General features: G+C 35.0%; 1 protein-coding gene and 1 non-coding gene across 13 annotated transcripts in view; both read left to right on the top strand.

Moving 5' to 3' along the window:
- COP1 (COP1 E3 ubiquitin ligase) overlaps positions 1-20922 on the top strand; it is a 276406-nt gene that overhangs the window by 167154 nt on the left and 88330 nt on the right. For 11 of the 12 annotated variants that reach the window (XM_019952343.3, XM_019952342.3, XM_073804079.1 and 8 more), the window contains one exon: positions 11375-11491. The exons of the other annotated variant lie outside the window; for it this stretch is intronic. In XM_019952343.3, coding sequence (XP_019807902.1) covers positions 11375-11491 — 117 coding nt within the window. The remainder of the gene's footprint in view (positions 1-11374; positions 11492-20922) is intronic. 12 annotated transcript variants of the gene reach the window in all.
- Positions 5870-5952, top strand: LOC117309976 (small nucleolar SNORD12/SNORD106). Its single transcript, XR_004524251.1, has one exon. It is a non-coding gene; the product is annotated as a small nucleolar SNORD12/SNORD106 (small nucleolar RNA).

Consider the following 20922-nt stretch of genomic DNA (forward strand, 5'->3'; position numbering starts at 1 on the left):
TCTGTGTGTGTACCCCTGGGTGGGGTGGGTGGAGGGAAGTGATTATTTAGAATTGTTACTGTTTTACTCTTAAATGTTTGGTAGAATTTGTTATTGAAGCTTTCTGTCCTGGAGTTTTCTTTGTTTGAAGGTTTTAACTAAGAACTTAATTTCTTCAGTAGATTTAGAACTGTTCAATTAATCTATTTCTTTTTGAGCGAGTTTTGATAGTTTGTATCTTTCAGGAATTAGTATTTTGTGTCCTTTCTTTTTTTATTATTTATGTACTTAGATCAGTGTGATGTTAGGTTTATCAATCTTATTGATCTTTTCAAATATCTGATTTTATTGGGTTTTCTCTTTTCAGTTTCATTGATGTTTGTCCATTAATTTTGTGTTCTTGCTTTGGGTTTAATTTCTTCTTTTTCTAGGTTGTTACAGTTGAAGTTTATGTCATTGATTTGAGCATTTATCTTTTCTAATATAAATATTTTTTGTTATACATTTCCCTTTAAGCACTACTTTAGCTGATCCCACAGATTTTCGTATAATGTGTTTTTCATTCAATTTAAGATTACATCTGTGACTTCCCCAGTGGTCCAGTGGTTAAGACTCCGTGCTTCCACTGCAGGGGGCACAGGTTTGATCCTTGGTCAGAGAACCACATGCCACGCGGCACAGCCAAAAAATAAATAAATAATATAAAAATAAATAAATAAAATACATCTAATATCTCTTGTGATTGTCTTGCTTGGCTAAGAATTATTTTAAAATATTTTAACATTTTCCATCTTTTTAAAAAAATGTCAGAGCTCTTACTGTTATGGATTTATAGCTTAATTCTTTTAAAATTACAGAACATATTTTTATATAATTTTAATCCTTTTAAATTTGTTATGATTTGTGGCCCAGAATACAGTCTACCCTGGTAAATATTCCAAGTGCATCGAAAAAATCTATACTCTTGCTGTTTGATGGAATGTTCTATAAGTGTCAGATCAATCTTGTTGATAATATTTTTTTGGTTTTCTATTTCCCCCCTTTTTTGGTCTCCTTGTTTTATTAATTATGAAACAGGAGTGTTGAAATCTAGTTTTATTTCTCTTTTCAGTTATCTTGGGGAGGAGGGTGTTTTGCCTCATTTTGGGGGGAAGTTCTATTGTTAGGGTCAGGAACATTTAGAAATCTTATATTTTCTTGGTGAACTGACCCTTTTATCAGTATTTAGTGTCACTCTTCATCCCTATTGATATTCTTTCTTCTGAAACTGCTTTGTTAGATATTCATCAAACCAGTAATTTCATTCTTTTCTCCTTTGGGATTCCAACTGCATGAATGTTAGACCTTTTTATTTTGTCTTATAGGTCCCTGAGACTCTGTCCTTTTCTTGTCAATATTTTTTCCTTTCTTCAGATTGAGTAATTTGTCTTCTGTCTTCTCGTTCACTAACTTTTATGTGTCCATCTCCCTTTTGCTATGAATTTACCTCAGTGAATCTTTTATGTAAATTACTGTAATTGTTTTAAAATTTTCTATTTTGTTCTTTTTCACAGTTTCCATATCTCTCTGAATACATCTCTCTTTCCATTAATTTTAAACGTTTATTACTTTTACCCCATGGAACATAGTTACAATAGTTGCTTTAACATCTGTTTTATAGCATTGCTCTGTTGATTGCATCTTCCTTTGAAAATTCTTCACATTTTCCTGGATTTTTGTATGTTGAGTTATTTTGAGGTTATATGTTAAGCATTTTGAATATTATTTTGTACAACTCTGGGTACTGTGCAGATTTTCTGGAGAGTGCTTTGTTTTGTTTTTTTAAATCGGGTAACCAGTTGGTTTAGATTTTGACTGTGAGTTCTATCGTGCCTATGTGAGTGCTTGTTTTACTGTCAGGTCAGTTTTCAAAGCCTTTGCTGTGCTCCATTGGTTTGTCTGATGCATATGCCAGTCAGAGGTTAATCTGGAAATTAGTAGGTCTTTTCAAACGTAGTTCAATGCTCATAGCCTTTGCCATTCTACTTTGTGTCCATCTTGCACATAGAACTCAGAAGTAACTATAAGCCTTATGCTGTTCATACACAGAAGTATGGGATCTCCTTTTCCAGTGCTTTCTTTTTGAAGTTTCTCCTGCACACTCTTCATCCCCCAGAGTCTTTTTTACTGAGGGTTTCTCCAGAAAGTAGGGTTTTCTGTACAGAGGAGTTACTCCTTTTTGTGGCCGTGGAGATGGAGTTTCTCTTGGTGCATTAGCTTCCCATGCTGATGCAGCTCTGTGACTAAAGCCCTCCCTTGGGGAAGAGTTGAAAGAGAAAAAGGATGAAACAAAAGAAAAACAGTGAAAATTACTCCCAAACCTCTGGCTTGCAAGAACCCCTTTTATTAGTCTTATGGCCAGATACACAGGGATTTTCCTTAGTTTTTGCTGATTGAGGTACTGACTTTGCCTCTCTGTGGGAGAATAGAGGGAGGAGCAAAACAGTATTCTCACCTCCATGTTGGTCACTTCCTAAGTCTTGAATTTCCTCCCCCGCATGACTGGTTTTCCTTATTATTCACATTCCTCAGAGAGTCACTTTCTGTTTTCTTGATAATTGTCCAGAGTAAACTCACAGTGAGAGAGACTGACAGATTACTCTGTCTTGGTTGGTACTAACATTCCCAAGTGCATTTAAGCCTTTCTCAGAAGTGTTACAGACATACCTCGTTTTATTGCACCTTGCTGATACTATGTTTATTACAAATTGAGGGTTTATGGTAACCCTGTATAGAGCAAGTCTATTGGCGCCATTTTTCAACAGCTTTTGCTCATTTCATGTCTCTCTGTCACATTTTGGTAATTCTCACAAAACTTCAAACTTATTCAGTGTTTTTGTATGTGTTATGGTGATCTGTTATCAGTGATCTTTGGTGTTTCTATTGTAATTGTTTTGGAGTGCCACACACTGCACCTATATAAGATGGCAAACTTAATCGATAAACGTAGTGTGTGTTCTGATTGCTCCACCCCTGTCTGTTCCTCTGTCTCTCTCCTTCTCCTCAGGCCTCCCTATTCTCTGAGACATAACAATGTTGAAATTAGGCCAGTTAATGACCCTCTGTTGGCCTCTAATTGTTCAAGTGAACAGAAGAGTTGCACATCTCACTTTATTATTTATTTATTTTTTATAAATCGAAGTATAGTTGATTTACAATGTTTGTGTTAATTTCTGCTGTGCAGCAAAGTGATTCAGTTATACATATATATACATTTTTTTCACATTCTTTTCCATTATGGTTTAACTATACTGAATATAGTCCTCTGTGCTCTACAGTAGGACCTTATTGTTTATCCATCCTATATATAATAGCTTACATATGCTAACCGCAACCTCCAACTCCATCCCTCTCCCATTCCCCTCCCCCTTGGCAACCACCAATCTGTTCTCTAAGTCTGTGAGTCTGTTTCTGTTTCGTAGGTAAATTCATTTGTGTCATACTTTAGATTCCACATATAAGTGATGTCATATGGTATTTGTCTTTCTCTTTCTCACCTCGCTTAGTATGATGATCTCTAGGTCCATCCATGTTGCTGCAAATGGCATTATTTCATTCTTTTTTATGGCTGAGTAGTAATCCATTGTATGTATGTATGTATGTATGTGTATATATATATATATATATATATATATATATACCACATTTTCTTTATCCATTCCTCTGTTGATGGACATTTAGATTTTATCCATGTCTTGACTATTGTGAATACTGCTGCTTTGAACATAGGGGTGTATGTATCTTTTTGAATTATAGTTTCATCCAGATATATGCTCAGGAGTGGGATTGCTGGATCATATGGCAACTCTATATTTAGTTTTTTGAGGAACCTCCATACTGTTTTCCATAGTGTCTGCACCAACTTACATTTCCACCAACAGTTTCCACCAACAGTTCCCTTTTCTCCACACCCTCTCCAGCATTTGTTATTTGTAGATTTTTTGATGATGGCCATTTGACCACTGTGAGGTGGTACTTCATTGTTGTTTTGATTTCTCTAATAATTAGTTATGATGTTGAGCATCTTTTCATGTGACACATCTAACTTTAAATCAAAAGCTAGAAATGATTAAGGTTAGTGAAGAAGACATGTTGAGAGTCAAGATAGGCTGAAAGCTAGGCCTCTTGCACCAAACACTTAGCCAAGTTGTGAATGCTAAGGAGAAGTTCTTGGAAGGAAATTAAAAATGTTATTCCAGTGAACACATGGATGATAAGAAAGTGGAATAGCCTTATTGCTGATATGAAGAAAGTTTTAGTGGTCTGGATAGAAGATCAAATATTCCCTTAAGCCAAAGCCTAATCCAGAGCAAGGCCCTAACTCTTCAATTCTATGAAGGCTGAGAGAGGTGAGGAAGTTGCAGAAGAAAAGTTTGAAGCTAGCAGAGGTTGGCTCATGTGGTTTAAGGAAAGAAACTGTCTTTACAACATAAAAGTGCACGGTGAAGCTGCAAGTGCTGATTAGAAGCTGTTGCATAACTGATTCACTTTGTTATAAAGCAGAAACTAACACACCATTGTAAAGCAATTATACTCCAATAAAGATGTTAAAATAAATAAATAAATAAAAAGCTGTTGCAAATTATCCAGAAGATATAGCTAAGATAATGAAGGTGGCTCCACTAAACAACATATTTTCAATGTAGATGAAACAGTATTATATTGAAAGAAGATGCCATCTAGGATTTCCATAACTAGAGAAGTCAGTGCCTGGTTTCAGAGCTTTAAAGGACAGGCCGACTCTTGTTGGGGCTAAAGCAGCTGGTAACTTGAAATTGAAGCCAGTGCTCATTTGCCATTTTGAAAATTGTAGGGCCCTTAAGAATTATGCTAAATCCACTCTGCCTGTGCTCCTTAAATGGAACAACAAAGCCTTCATGACAGCACATCTGATTACAACATGGTTTGCTGAATATTTTAATAAGCCCACTGTTGAGACCTCCTGCTCAGAAAAAAAGATTCCTTTCAAAATAGTACTGCTCATTGACAATGCTCCTGGTCATCTAAGACCTCTGATGGAGAGAGACAATGAGACTAATGTTGTTTTCATGCCTGCTAATACAACATCCATTCTACAGCCTATAGATCAAGGAGTAATTTCAACTTTCAAATCTTATTATTTAAGAAATACATTTTGTAAGGCTATATGTGCCATAGATAGTGATTCCTCTGATTAATCTGGGCAAAGTCAATTGAAAACAGAGAAATTGTTCATGAAAGGACGAGTTAATAGATGGGGCAGACTTCACTGCTGTCTTACTTTAAGAAGTTGCTGCAGCCACCCCAAGCCTTCAGCAACCACCATTCTGATCAGTCAGCAGCCATCAACTTAGAGGCAAAACAGTCTACCAGTAAAAAGACTCAGATGATGGTTGCCATTTTTTAGCAATAAAATATTTTTTAATTAAGGTGTGTAAATTTTCTTTTTTTAGATATAACGCTACTGCACATTTAATAGACTGCAGTATAATATAAACATGGATTTTACATGTACTGGGAAAACAAACATTTTGTGACTCCCTTAATTACAGTACTTGCTTTATTGTGGTGGCCTGGAACAAAACCCTGTATACAGGAATGCCTGTATTTACTGTTTCTTAAATATATTTATCACTCCGTGACTGGTGATTTTACTTATAAAATATAGCCTTTATAATAATTTTATAGTAAGAATATTTTTTAAATTACTTTTAATGTATTTTACACAAAAATATTTAACATTTTTTATATTTGTTGTTTGATCAATTTTTAACCATTATTAACAATGGAAGTTATTTTTTCATTGCATAATTAAATACTCAGTCCTTACAAATGATATTTTTCTGATCTGTATATTTTAACAATAGTTTAATTCCTCATAAATGATGACTGAACTTTTTTCCCCGACAGATCAACCATGTTGATCTAACTTCTCTAAGCCAGTTATAAGACAAAAAGTTAAAAAATAAAAGTAAAAACAGTTTACTTCCAATTATATGTGCACATATTTGCATGTTAAAGAACTGTCAGTACCTAGCAAGGTAATCAGAAAAGAGTTTCATGTGCCATTTTATAAGTTCTTTTGGGAAAATGTATTTTCCTTTTAAAATACATAACCTAAGAGTCATCCAATAAATAATCTTGTTTTTGAAATAGAATAAGCACATTCTTTTTTTGTTTGTTTTTTGCGGTACGCGGGCCTCTCACTGTTGTGGCCTCTCCCGTTGCGGAGCACAGGCCCCGGACGCGCAGGCTCAGCGGCCATGGCTCATGGGCCCAGCCGCTCCGCGGCATGTGGGATCCTCCCAGACCGGGGCACGAACCCGTCCCCTGCATCGGCAGGCGGACTCTCAACCACTGCGCCACCAGGGAAGCCCAGCACATTCTTTAAAGGTTTTTTCCCCTCCACATATGAGTTTTAAGAATTTAGGCTTTAGGACACCCTAAATTTAGCCTGATTTATTCCAAATTTTCATAGTTGTATATGTTAATGTAAAAGTGCTGAATTTGAAATCTTGGTAAATTTCAAAAATTAATTTTACTTAACTCATACTGAATGAAATGCTTCCACTTCTTATCATCAGAGGACTAAAAAATGAACTGCAACATAATAAATAAACAGCATTATGATTAACAGTTACATTCCCATAAGTTATAACTCTACTAAGTATAATATCTCCTGGATCCAAAAGAAATTAAAAGGCTTGTGTTGGCCAGCATCCCAGATGGACCCCAGTGATCTTTGGTTTCTATTATTCCCACACTTGTTTAGTTCCCCTGCTTCCCCATTGCTCCAGTCTGCATGATAGCAGAATACTGTAGAAATGAAGGTATGTCCCTTCTGAAATTAGTTTATCTGTCTTCATTATTCTCTTTCCATTCACTTGGTTTGGGAGAAGCTAGCTGTATCATAAGCCCAAATGGTGGGGAACCGAATCCTCACGCCAAGAGCTGTGTTGAGTGAACTTTGAAACGAATTCTTCAGCTCAGCTTTACTGTGACCTCTGAGCCTTGACACGGGGAGCCAAAAGCACCCAGCCAAGCTGCCTGGAGATTCCTGATTCTCAGAAACTATGTGACATAGTAAATTTTGTTGTTTTAAGTTGCTAAGTTTTGGGGCAATTTGCTGTGCAACACTAGCTAACTAATGTGACAAGGCCTGTTTTCTCTCTGATGAAGTTTAAAAGAAAAACTTACGTTTGATAATTAGCATTGTCAAAGTACACATCTTTGTGTTTAATCTTTTACACTTTTTTAGGCTTATCAGATAGTATAGATGTTTATGATAGTTTTGGGTGAAGCAGCATTCTCCCTTTTAATTCATTCTGTTTTCTGTAGGATCTAGACAGTAGTTCAGAATTGGGTTCAGTAGTACCAGATATGAATCATACTCATACTTGCACATTCTCACTAAAGACAGGCTTTCTTATTGTGTCAAACTCCTGGGCCTGTTTCCTTTATCTTTTACAATGAATTCTTTCTTAGGAAGCTTTGTGCAAATAGATATACAGTGGACCCAGTCTGAAAAGCTCAGAAACATAAATCCTGCACATTGAAATTGGTACTGACATTATTATAGATATGTAATGTGTTCTGTTTTTGGAAAAAATAATTTTGAACAAAAGAACTTAGGGAGTGTTTAACCCAGACTTTAAAGATTTGTAGATGATAAACCTCACCAATCCTCTAGGGTAGTTGGATTTTTTTAAATTCAGGACTTTTTAATGGGACTTAAGATTCAGGTGATACTCAAAAAACCAGAAAAACAAAAAAACAAAAATTTTTCTTTACCTATTAACATTAATCAAACTTGTAATAAAACAGTTATAAGTAAAAAATTCATTTCCTAAAGGGAGCTAGATAGTACTCAGAACAAGTTTTTTTTTTTTTTAGTCTCCTACATTTTGACATGATTTTCCTAGGAGTCACTATTTTGATTTTTTTCTGAGTGTCACAGGAGACTAAATAAGGGCAGTGTGTTTTGTTTGATTTAATTGCTTTAGCTCTTCACCTTGAGGATATTTTCTTTTAAATTCGCCTTTGTTTTTTCTTGCCAAAAGGAATTTTCACAATAAATGTTGAGACTGTAATTTTGTAGTTAAAAGAAATTCTTACTATCAGACTTTTACGGAGAAAGGAACCATAGTTCCTTATTGTGAAGAACATCTCATTTATATTTGTCTTAGACATTTTTTTTTTTTTTTTTGGCCACACCATGCAGCTTGCAGATCTTAGTTCCTCTTAACAGGGATCAAACCCAGGCCCCTGGAGGTGAGAGCGCCAAGTCCTAACCACTGGGCCGCCAGGGAATTCCCAGTCTTAGACATTTTCTTCCGGTACTTTTATTGATTTCTTTCTCCAAAAGATTATACTATTTTACCTTTTGACCTATGACGTTATCTTAGGATATTAAGTTGATTTTAATGTTATTTCATCATATCTGTTATATTAGTTCCCTAGGGCTGCCATAGCAGCGTACCACTACATGCCTGGCTCCTACAATAGAAATTTATTCTCTCACAGTACTACAGGCTTAGAAGCCCGGAGTAAGGTATTGGCAGGGCCATTCTCCCTCTGAAGACTCTAGGGAAGAATCCGTCCTTGCTGCCTTCCTAGCTTCTGGTGGTTACGTAGCAGTCCTTGGCATTCTTTTACTTGTAGCTGCATCCAATTTCTGCCTCTCTCTACACATTGCCTTCTTCACTCTTTGCCTCTGTAGCCAAGTCTCCCTCGCCTTATAAAGGTATCAGTCATTGGATTTAGGGCCCATCCTATTCCAGTATGACCTCATCTTAACTTGATTACATCTGTAAAGACCCTATTTCAAAATAAGTTGACACTCATAGGTACCTAGTGTTAGGACTTCAACGTATCTTTTTGTGGAGAACAATTTAATCCACAATACCTGTTCTCTTTAATAACTAATAACTTAATAACAGTATTGTATTCCTTGTGCATTTTTCTTTTCTATGCTTTATATATTCAGTGTATCTTTATAGTATTTTAAACCTTAGGTATCCTTACAGTTCAGACAGTTATATTAGATTCTAATATCTTATGTGTTGAAAATTATAACCATGGTGGTTACCATTATGTCTTATTTTTAAAATGTAAATGATTACTCCATTGAGAAAATTACTTTGAAATAAAAAAGAAGACCTCACTTCTAAGTTAGCTGTTGTTCTGTTAGTTCTGGTTCATTTTTATGACTACTCATATTTAATAGTCATGAAACACTGATATATAATCCTTGTTTTTAAAGGTTCTTAGTGATTAGTAGTGAGGTTATGGGATTAGTAGGTGCTTCATAAATATTTGTTGTGGATTAACTTTGGCTTGCCACACTGGTAGAGTACAGTCCTACCACTTGATATTCTAATCTATAAGTACTATTTGACATGCAGACTTTTAATTACAGCTAGCCATCTCATCTCAGAATTGTGTATCTTAATTGCCTGAACAATTGTATGTTGACTGAAATAGCACGATTCCTATTGGAAAATAACATGAAACAAATCAAACATTTCTATTTAAAACTGTTATTTTTTTATTTTAGTAATGAGTATCTTATGTTTCTCTGGGAAGGCTAATAGATTCATCAGGTATTTTCTTTGGTTTTTTTTTTTGCGGTACGCGGGCCTCTCACTGTTGTGGCCTCTCCCGTTGCGGAGCACAGGCCCCAGACGCGCAGGCTCAGCGGCCATGGCTCATGGGCCCAGCCGCTCCGCGACATGTGGGATCCTGCCGGACCAGGGCACAAACCCGTGTCCCCTGCGTCGGCAGGCAGACTCTCAACCACTGCGCCACCAGGGAAGCCCAATTCATCAGGTTTTAAATAATTTTTTTTAATGATTAATTTTTATTCAGAGGTTTCACATATTTAAAGAAATTTTCTATTCTTGTGAAATTCTATTCATAGAAGATAAATGATCCTGTTCACACAGAGGAAGTCTCTATTCTTACGAACTAACATTCATAGAAGTGGTAGTTGTTGGAACCATTTTTATGTTTTTCACTCCTATTTAAAGATCACTGTATTAATAATCCTAAAAAGATTCTAAAATTTTATTATGTCTCCAGCTCTATATTTTGGTTTTCAACTCTGCTTTACACATTAGAATCACTCAGAAAGCTTTTTTTAAAAAATTAATTTATTTATTTTTGGCTGCGTTGGGTCTTCATTGCAGTATGCAGGCTTCTCATTGCGTTGGCTTCTCTTGTTGTGGAGCACAGGCTCTAGGTGCGCGGGCTTCAGTAGTTGTGGCACATGGGCTCAGTAGTTGTGGCACACAGGCTTAGTTGCTCTGAGGCATGTGAGATCTTCCTGGACCGTGTCCGCTGCACTGGCAGGTGGATTCTTAACCATTGCGCTACCAGGGAAGCCCCCGGAGAGCTTTTTAAAAAACCACCAATACCTGGACCCCATCTGGGCACTGTCCTGATGAGACATTGGGACCCATAGAATGATGGGTTAGGAAGGCTTTTGTTGTTGTTGTTGTTGTTAATGTTTGTTATTAATCCTAATGTGCAACCAGGATCGTAACCTGTATCTTGAAAGTCTATTTGTATTCTAGTGTCTACTAAGATATTTTTGTTTAAAAATGATATGGTTGCTCTGGTAACTCACAAGATAACATCTCACTTTTATACTTCTGTTTTCAGATCTGACCTGCTCTGATCAGTCAGCTTTTCACTCCCTAATCCTTACAAATCTCAATATATACCATTGGAATGGACTAAATATCAAATATTAAAGCAAAATTTTAAAGTTCAGCTAAGCAATTCTGTCATCTGTTACTTTAGACGTACTAAATCATACAACTAAGTTCCCATGTAAAATTTTAAAATCATGGAATTCTTAATTGAAAGATGAAATAAGAACTGCTCCCAGGTACTTTAAAAGATATTTGTGTTTATATCATATATACAATCTGATATATATCGTACATGTGAAAATGTGTGTGTATGTGTGTATGTGAGGTTCTCAAAAGTGTAATAGGTTGGACGATAAACCATGTAGTTGCCTTACTCATACACACACACACACACACACACACACACACACACACACACTATTTAAAGAATACTAAGGCAAATACACATGTATTTCAGATTGCTTTGTTTTAACCTGTCTTTTATGCCTTAGTTATGAGATATATTGATTATGTAATATTTTCTGACTTTGAAACTAAGTTCTGTTGGTTTAAATATACTGTTCTATTATTCGTTCATTCAGGTTAAACATTTTTGATCCTAGTAAACCAAAATGCTTAGATTAGCATGAAAAGACAGCTGTAGCAATAAGCAGACTTTCTCAGTTACAGAAGCACTGGCCTATGTATTGTTTATTTTCATTTTTATTGTTCCTTACTCTTAGTGAAGCTATGGTCTACCAACCTAGACAACTCGGTGGCAAGCATTGAGGCGAAGGCTAACGTGTGCTGTGTTAAATTCAGCCCCTCTTCTAGATACCATCTGGCTTTCGGCTGTGCAGGTAAGAAATGAAAGATTTGTCTTCTTTTGTTGTTGGTTTTCATGACTAAGATAAAAGAACGTTTTAAAATGAATAACTTTCTTTGTAGGTTTAAACTTTGTTTTCATTATTATACTCTAAATTAGAACTATGTGGTATGCCATTTTTACTCATTAATTGCTGTGCCTTAATTTCAGTGTTCTGTCTCCCATGTCTAATACATAGAGATGGGTTTGTTGATTATTTTTGTTGCTGTTCCTCTGAGTCTTTGCATGCATGAATAATGCTTATTTGTTTACAAACTTAGGTCATAATGATGTTTAAACAATGAAGCTGTATTGTTTAGACACAGGAAACCTTTTTTTTTTTAATTAAAGGAAACCTAATAATTCCTTCAATTTGTCTTACCATCATAATTACTGATAGGGCTTTCTTTCATTCTCAAAAGTGTTATGGGTTGGAAGATAAATTATATGGTCACTTTTACTCATAATTCCTTTGTCTTCTATATCTGAATTCCTACCTTGAATGTTTACTAAAGCAGTAAACAACTGTAATTTAACTTTAGCATTGTTAAATCTCCTTGATTCTTGATTCCTTTTTTTATTGATAATCTTGAGTAAAAAAAGATAATCTAGCACCATATCATGAACACAATATTACCTTGTAAAAAGGTAAATTTAAATCTTAATTTGTCATAACATCTTTTCCTTATTCCAACTTACTATTTATTTCACTTGCATACTGGCATAATTTCATAATTAAATTCCAGGAGGGTATGGATGAACATGTATATGTGGGTAGAATTCTCTTTTCATTAGCAGATAGATTTTTTTTCCCCCTCACATGCTGCTCTTTTCCATTGGGACCTACTATTCCCTTATTTAAATCCCTGTTTTGTCTCTGACTAGAAATGTTACTTTGGGCAAATTGATTAACTTCTCTCCGCAAGTTCCTTATCTTTAAAATAGAGATAGCCTTTTGGGTCTCTTATGACGATTATGAAAGGAAGATGCTGTCTGTAAAGCTCTTCGAAAATGATGCTCAATAATTATTTAGTTATTATTATTAATTTTTTATCAGTGATTTAATTAGAGTAGCTTTTTGAGTTTTTAATATTATAAACATACTCACCAATGGCCATCAATTTTTTTTTTTGGTTACGAGTTTTTATTTCTTTTTTAACATCTTTATTGGAGTATAATTGCTTTACAATGGTGTGTTAGTTTCTGCTTTATAACAGAGTGAATCAGCTATATGTATACATATATCCCCATATCTCCTCCCTCTTGCATCTCCCTCCCACCCTCCCTATCCCACCCCTCTAGGTGGTCACAGAGCACTGAGCTGATCTCCCTGTGCTATGAGGCTGCTTCCCACTAGCTATCTATTTTACATTTGGTAGTGTATATAAGTCCATGCCACTCTCTCACTTCATCCGGGCTTACCCTTCCCCCTCCCCGTCCATGTCCTCAAGTCCATTCTCTACGTCTGCATCTTTATTCCTCTCCTGCTCCTAGGTTCTTCATAACCTTCTTTTTTTTTTTTTCTTTTTAAGATTCCATATATATGTGTTAGCATATGGTACTGTTTTTCTCTTTCTGACTTACTTCACTCTGTATGACACACTCTAGGTCCATCCACCTCACGACAAATGACTCAGTTTCGTTTCTTCTTATGACTGAGTAATATTCCATTGTATCTATGTGCCACATCTTCTTTATCCATTCATCTGTCAATGGACACTTAGGTTGCTTCCATGTCCTGGCTATTGTAAATAGAGCTGCAATGAACACTGTGGTACATGACTCTTTTTGAATTATGGTTTTCTCAGGGTATATTCCCAGTAGTGGGATTGCTTGGTTGTATAGTAGTTCTATTTGTAGTTTTTTAAGGAACCTCCATACTGTTCTGCATAGTGGCTGTATCAATTTACATTCCCACCAACAGTGCAAGAGGGTTCCCTTTTCTCCACACGCTCTCCAGCCTTTATTGTTTGTGGATTTTTTGATGATGGCCATTCTGACTTTTGTGAGGTGCTACCTCATCAGAGTTTTGATTTGCATTTCTCTAATGGTTAGTGATGTTGAGCGTCCTTTCAAGTGTTTGTTGGCAATCTGTATATCTTCTTTGGAGAAATGTCTGTTTAGGTCTTCTGCCCATCTTTGGATTGGGTTGTTTGTTTTTATGATATTGAGCTGCAGGAGCCGCTTCTAAATTTTGGAGATTAGTCCTTTGTCAGTTGCTTCATTTGCATCTATTTTCTCCCATTCTGAAAGTTGTCTTTTCATCTTGTTTAGTTATTCCTTTGCTGTGCAAAAGCTTTTAAGTTTCATTAGGTCCCATTTGTTTATTTTTGTTTTTATTTTCATTTCTCTAGGAGGTGGGTCAAAAAGGATCTTGCTGTGATTTATGTCATAGAGTGTTCTGCCTATGTTTTCCTCTAAGAGATTATAGTGTCTAGCCTTACATTTAGGTCTTTAATCCATTTTGACTTTATTTTTGTGTATGGTGTTAGGGAGTGTTCTAATTTCATTCTTTTACATGTAGCTGTCCAGTTTTCCCAGCACCACTTATTGAAGAGTCTGTATCTTCCCCATTGTATATTCTTCCCTCCTTTATCAAAGATACGGTGACCATATGTGTGTGGGTTTATCTCTGGGCTTTCTATCCTATTCTGTTGATCTATATTCCAGGTTTTGTGCCAGTACCATACTGTCTTTTTTTTTTTTTTTTAAGGAATTCCTTTATTTTTATTATTTATTTATTTATTTTTGCTTTGTTGGGTCTTCGTTTCTGTGCGAGGGCTTTCTCTAGTTGCGGCAAGCAGGAGCCACTCTTCATCCATTTATTGAAGAGACTCTTTTTTCACCACTGTATATCCTTGCCTCGTTTGTCATAGATTAGTTGACCATAGGTTTGTGGGTTTATCTCGAGGCTGTCTATCCTGTTCCATTGATCTTTATTTCTGTTTTTGTGCCAGAACGATATTGTCTTGGTTACTGTAGCATGTAGTATAGTCTGAAGTCAGGGAGTCTGATTCCTCCAGCTCTCTTTTTTTCCCGCAAGATTGCTTTGGCTATTCAGGGTCTTTTGTGCCTGCATACAAATTTTAAGATTATTTGTTCTAGTTCTGTAAAAAATGCCTTTGGTAATTTGACAGGGATTGCATTGAATCTGTAGATTGTTTTGGTAGTATAGTCGTTTTCACAATGTTGATTCTTCCAATCCAAAAACATGGTATATCTCCTCATCTTTTTGTGTTTTTAATTTCTTTCATCAGTGTCTTATAGTTTTCTGCATACAGGTCTTTTGTCTTCCTACCTAGGTTTATTCCTAGGTATTTTATTTTTTGTTGTTGCAGTGGTAAATGGGAGTGTTTCCTTAATTTCTCTTTAAGATTTTTCATCATGAGTGTATAGGAATGCAAGAGATTTCTGTGCATTAAATTTGTATCCTGCTACTTTACCGAATTCATTGATTAGCTCTAGTAGTTTATTGGTGGCATCTTTAGGATTCTCTATGTATAGTATCATGTCATCTGCAAACAGTGACAGTTTTACTTCTTTTCCAATTTGTGTTCATTTTATTTCTTTTTCTTCTCTGATTGCTGTGGCTTGAACTTCCAAAACTATGTTGAATAACAGTGGTAAGAGTGGACATCCTTGTCTTCTTCCTTATCTTAGAGGAAATGCTTTCAGTTTTTCTCCACTGAGAATGATGTTTGCTGTGGGTTTGTCGTATATGGCCTTTATTATGTTGAGGTAGGTTCCGTCTGTGCCCACTTTCTGGAGAGTTTTTATCATAAATGGGTGTTGAATTTTGTCAGAAGCTTTTTCTGCATCTATTGTGGTGATCATTTGGTTTTTCTTCTTCAGTTTGTTAGTATGGTGTATCACATTGATTAATTTGCATATATTGAAGAATCCTTGCATCTCTGGGATATATCCCACTTGATCATGGTGTATGATCCTTTTAATGTGTTGTTGGATTCTGTTAGCTAGTTATTTGTTGAGGAATTTTGCATGTATATTCATGAGTGATATTGTTCTGTAAATTTCTTTTTTGGTAGTATCTTTGTCTAGTTTTGGTATCAGGGTGATGGTGGCCTCCTATAATGAGTTTGGGAGTGTTCCTTCCTCTGCAGTTTTTTGGAAGAGTTTGAGAAGGATGGGTGTTAACTCTTCTCTAAATGTTTGATAGAATTCACCTGTGAAACCATGTGGTCGTGGACTTTTGTTTGTTGGAAGGTTTTTAATCACAGTTTCAACTTCATTACTTGTGATTGGTCTGTTCATATTTTCTGTTTTTTCCTCGTTCAGTCTTGGAAGGCTATGCCTTTCTAAGAATTTGTCCATTTCTTCCAGGTTGTCCATTTTATTGGCATAGAGTTGCTTGTAGTGGTCTCTTAGGATGCTTTGTATTTCTTCGGTGTCTGTTGTAACTTCTCCTCTTTCATTTCTAATTTTATTGATTTGAGTCCTCTCTCTCTTTTTCTGGATGAGTCTGGCTAATGGTTTATCAATTTTGTTAATCTTCTCAAAGAACCAACTTTTAGTTTTATTGATGTTTGTTATTGCATTCTTTGTTTCTATTTCATTCATTTTTGTTCTGATTTTTATGATTTCTTTCCTTCTGCTAACTTTGGGTTTTGTTTGTTCTTTCTTTAGTTGCTTTAGGTGTAAGCTTAGGTTGTTTATTTGAGATTTTTCTTGTTTCTTGAGGTAGGATTGTATTGCTATAAACTTCCCTCTTAGAACTGCTTTTGCTGCATCCCATAGGTTTTGGATAGTCGTGTTTTCATTTTCATTTGTCTCTAGGTGTTTTTTGATTTGCTCTTTGATTTCTTTATTGATCTCTTTGTTATTTAATAATGTATTGTTCAGCCTCCATGTGTTTGTGTTTTTTACGTTTTTTTCCCTGTAATTGATTTCTAATCTCATAGCGTTGTGATCAGAAAAGATTCTTGATATGATTTCAATTTTCTTAGATTTACTGAGGCTTGAATTGTGACCCAAGGTATGATCTATCCTGGAGATTGTTCCATGCGCACTTGAGAAGAAAGTGTAATCTGCTGTTTTTGGATGGAATGTCCTATAAATATCAATTAAATCTATCAGGTCTGTTGTGTCATTTAAAGCTTGTGTTTTCTTATTAATTTTCTGTTTGTTTGATCTGTCATTTGGTGTAAATGAGGTGTTAAAATTCCCCACTATTATTGTGTCACTGTCGATTTCCTCTTTTATAGCTGTAAGCAGTTGCCTTATGTATTGAGGTGCTCCTATGTTGGGTGCATATATATCTATATTTGTTATATCTTCTTCTTGGATTGATCCCTTGATCATTATGTAGTGTCCTTCCTTGTCTCTTGTAATAGTCTTTATTTTAAAGTCTATTTTGTCTGATATGAGAATTGCTACTGCAGCTTTCTTTCTTTCTTTTTTTTTTTTTTAGAAGATGTTGGGGGTGGAAGTTTATTAATTAATTTATTTTTGCTGTGTTGGGTCTTCGTTTCTGTGTGAGGGCTTTCTGTAGTTGTGGCAAGCGGGAGCCACTCTTCATCACTGTGCACAGGCCTCTCACTATCGCGGCCTCTCTTGTTGTGGAGCACAGGCTCCAGACGCGCAGGCTCAGTAGTTGTGGCTCACGGGCCTAGTTGCCCTGCGGCATGTGGCATCCTCCCAGACCAGGTCTCGAACCCGTGTCCCCTGCATTAGCAGGCAGATTCTCAACCACTGCACCACCAGGGAATCCCTCCAGCTTTCTTTTGATTTCCTTTTGCATGGAATATCTTTTTCCATCCCCTCACTTTCAATCTGTGTGTGGTGTGTCCCTAGGTCTGAAGTGGGTCTCTTGTAGACAACATATATACGGTCTTGTTTTTGTATCCATTCAGCAGAGCAAGTTTTTTGACCTAACGGTAAAGGTGTTTATTAATTGTCTTGTTAGCTGATTACTACATGATGTTTTCTTATTGAGTAGAAAAAGGTAGAAAAACCATTTCTTTCCAATTCATCTTCTCTAAAGCCAGTTTGAGAGAACATTGTAAGACTAAAATAAATAGAACTACTAACCATCTGTGGTTTTAATAGAATGGTAGAGTTGCTTGCTTACTAACTTGAAGCATTTTGCAAGTTTTAAAACTGTAATTAGTATAACAGATAGGAAATGTGGGTACTCCTAAGTTATATTCTTTAAAGTAATAATAGTTGTGTTTTTCCCCCCAGAAATTAGTGATATAAATCAAAGGTAAGATTCATATTATTCTGATTCAAGATTGATATTTATACTAATAACATATTCACTGGGAAGGAATAATGTTTCTAGAACAAACAAACAGGAATTCTGAAATATTCTATTTAAACTGTGTTCTCAACAAACATTTTCAGTTTTGATTGCTGTAAACTCTTTGTTACTGTCAGCAAACTAAACAGTTCATACACATAAACATATACCATTTGTTTTCCCATTTTCAATACTTCCTAGTTTTTGCGATTGATATGTGATAACTCTTAGTCTTCAAAAGGAAAAAATGACCTTTTTGGTTGGTTTGGTTTTGTTGATTAATTAATTTTTAAGTACTGATATTACTTTCCTGACTCTCAAACTTGCAGTGGTTTCTTATTGTTTAAAGAATAAATACAGAGTCCTTTGCTTCCTGTTCTAGGCACTCCATGATTGCCTTCAGTGTTCCTTATACTTCACTTATGTTGTTTATTCTTTGAAAATTTTCACTGAGAAGAATTTTTATAAAGCTTCGTCTTTCATAAAGATTTCTTGATTCTCAGTAAAGTTGAGACTACGTATCTTACATATGTATCTTCTACTTTAAAAAATGTATGTAATCATTTAAAAATTGTTTATATTTAATTATACAAGTAGTACAAGGTTAAATCCTCATTCTCAACTTTGATATGTTACAGATAAAGCTTAAGTTCCCCTTGATCACACATTATTAAATTGTCTCTTCAGAGGTACTTCTTAAAATACTTTTACCAGTGTCTTTCCATAGATAGGGAGCTTTTTTTGTGGAGATGACCAATAAGTATTTCTCTTTTTTAGAATATTTGTTGTTTTTTAAAAATCAAGATGGATTCTAAAAGATGAACATGTACATTATGTAAAATACACATAGTTTTAGGTTATCTTTAGATCTCTGATGTGAATTTTTGGACTACCTTCTGCTCTTCCATGCCTTCCTCCTATATCTGTCCCCAAAATATAATTCATCCCTTTCAACTTAAGAACCTGGTGTTTAGTTTAGTTTCATTTTATAGAGCTAACATGGAGAAACTTGATAGATATGTAAGTGCTCAGGATATCTTAAACATTTTTTCTGTCTTCTTTATTTAATGGGAAATATTTTAGGTTTGTTAGGTTCATAAATCTGCCTTGTTTTTTATTTTATATAGTGGTTGCCAGTGGGGATGTCTTTTCCTTCACATTTAAATAAATTAAATGTCTGAATATTTATTTAATAAATCTTAATTAGCATCAGAGCATTCATGAACATGTGTTTCAGTTACCTATACTACATCAAGGACATTTTGTTTTCAAGTTTCTAAGTAATCTGTGTGAATGCAAATGGAGGTGGCATGCATAACGCCAATATTCAAGAAACAAACTATTCTATTATTTTGTTGTAAAATCTACTTTTGATAGTCTAGAATTTAAGAACAACTTTGAGGCACCTAGTAAATCTTTCACCTGTTTATGTCTGTCTTGCCTTCCAGGCTGTAAGTGTCGTTTAGCTAGATCTTTTTAAAAAATGTGCTTCACAGGAAATTTTATATTCATATTAAATGCAGAGATATTTTAAAGTCAGGCATTTATTATTCAGTTGTTACTAATATGATAGACATGATCATTCATTTTTTGAAACTAATATTGAGCAGTCACTACAAACACGGGAAAGTACGAAATACATGATACGCTTTCTAGAAAGATCATTAAAATAATAGAAGCAAAGCACAAAATTCAAATTATTACTGGGGTCGGGGGGGAGGAGTAGAATATTTGGCTAATCCTAAAGGAAATGAGAATGGAAAGGGGGAGAAGCATAGAATATTTGGGATAGCTAAAAAACAGAAAATAAGCTGATAGAAATTCAGATGTATCTAATTATTGTAAATGGAAACGACTTAACAGCTGCAAGTTAAAGGTGCAGATTAACAGACTAGTTAAAATGTTCAAAATGCAATAATATACTCTTTACAAGAGACACATTTAAAACAAGGATAAGGAAAGATAAATGAAAACAGTTTTATTTTGGCACAGGAATAGATAGACTAGTGGAACAGAACCAAAAATAGACTTACAAATGCATGGATGTTTGATACCTGGCAAAGATCATATTGCATAGGAGTTTGGAAAATATGGAATTTTCATAGTTGGACAATTGGTGTGGGAAAATGATGTTGTAATTCATGCGCCATACAATACACAGTCGATTCCAGGTCACCACACAACCTAGATGTGAATAGCAAAATATAAAGTATTTAGAAAATGAGTTAAGAGAGAATATCTTCATGATCTTGTAATAGGGACGGCTTTAAGATACAAAAAGTATAAGCCATAAATAAAAGGTAGATAAATTTGGCTACAGTAAAATTAAAAACTTCTATTTACCAAATAATACCTGGAAAATAATTTCTTAAAAAGTCATTAATTGGGAGAAAATATGTAGAACACATATAAATGACAGAATTCTTCATATCTATATTACATGAAGAACTCTTTCAAATAAATAAGGAAATGATAAATACATCCTACAGCTTTGCTCTTCAAAGCGTATTCTGCACAGCATCAGCATCACCTAGGAGCTTGTAAGAAATGCAAATTCTAACACCCTGACCAAGACCTACTGAATCAGAATTTCTGAAGGTGGACCCCAGGAACCTGTTTTTTAACAGGCTCCCCAGGTAATTCTAAAGTTTGAGAAACCTTGCCCTAGAGAAACATGTATTTAAATAATGTATGTAGTTGCATATTCACACTGTAGAACATTCAACAGTGAAAATGAATGAACTGCAGCTCCATGAACTGATGTGGATGAGTAACAAGCATAATAAATGTTGAATGAAAGTCACAGAAAAATGCACAGTACAATTCTATTCATGAGCATGTAAAACAAACTACAGTGTTTAGGAATATGTACGTTGACCATAGGAATATGTGGTCAAACCACTAAAAAAAAAAAAAAAAGGAAATAATTGTTCTAACTTCAAATATAGCAGTTACCTCTCAGAAGGAGGAAAAAAAAAATGTGATGTACAGGAGGCTTTAATATTGTAGTTGTAATCACTGTAGTAGTTACAAAGATGTTGAAACTTTTCACATGTTTATAAACTGTCTATATGCAGGCTACTTTCCAAATCAGAAAGAAATTTTTTTAAAAAGATGGAAAAGATGTAGACTAATTTAAACAAATGCTAAAAATTTAGCATATAGAA

Source organism: Tursiops truncatus, chromosome 1 (genome assembly GCF_011762595.2).
Source record: "Tursiops truncatus isolate mTurTru1 chromosome 1, mTurTru1.mat.Y, whole genome shotgun sequence".
NCBI lineage: Eukaryota > Metazoa > Chordata > Mammalia > Artiodactyla > Delphinidae > Tursiops > Tursiops truncatus.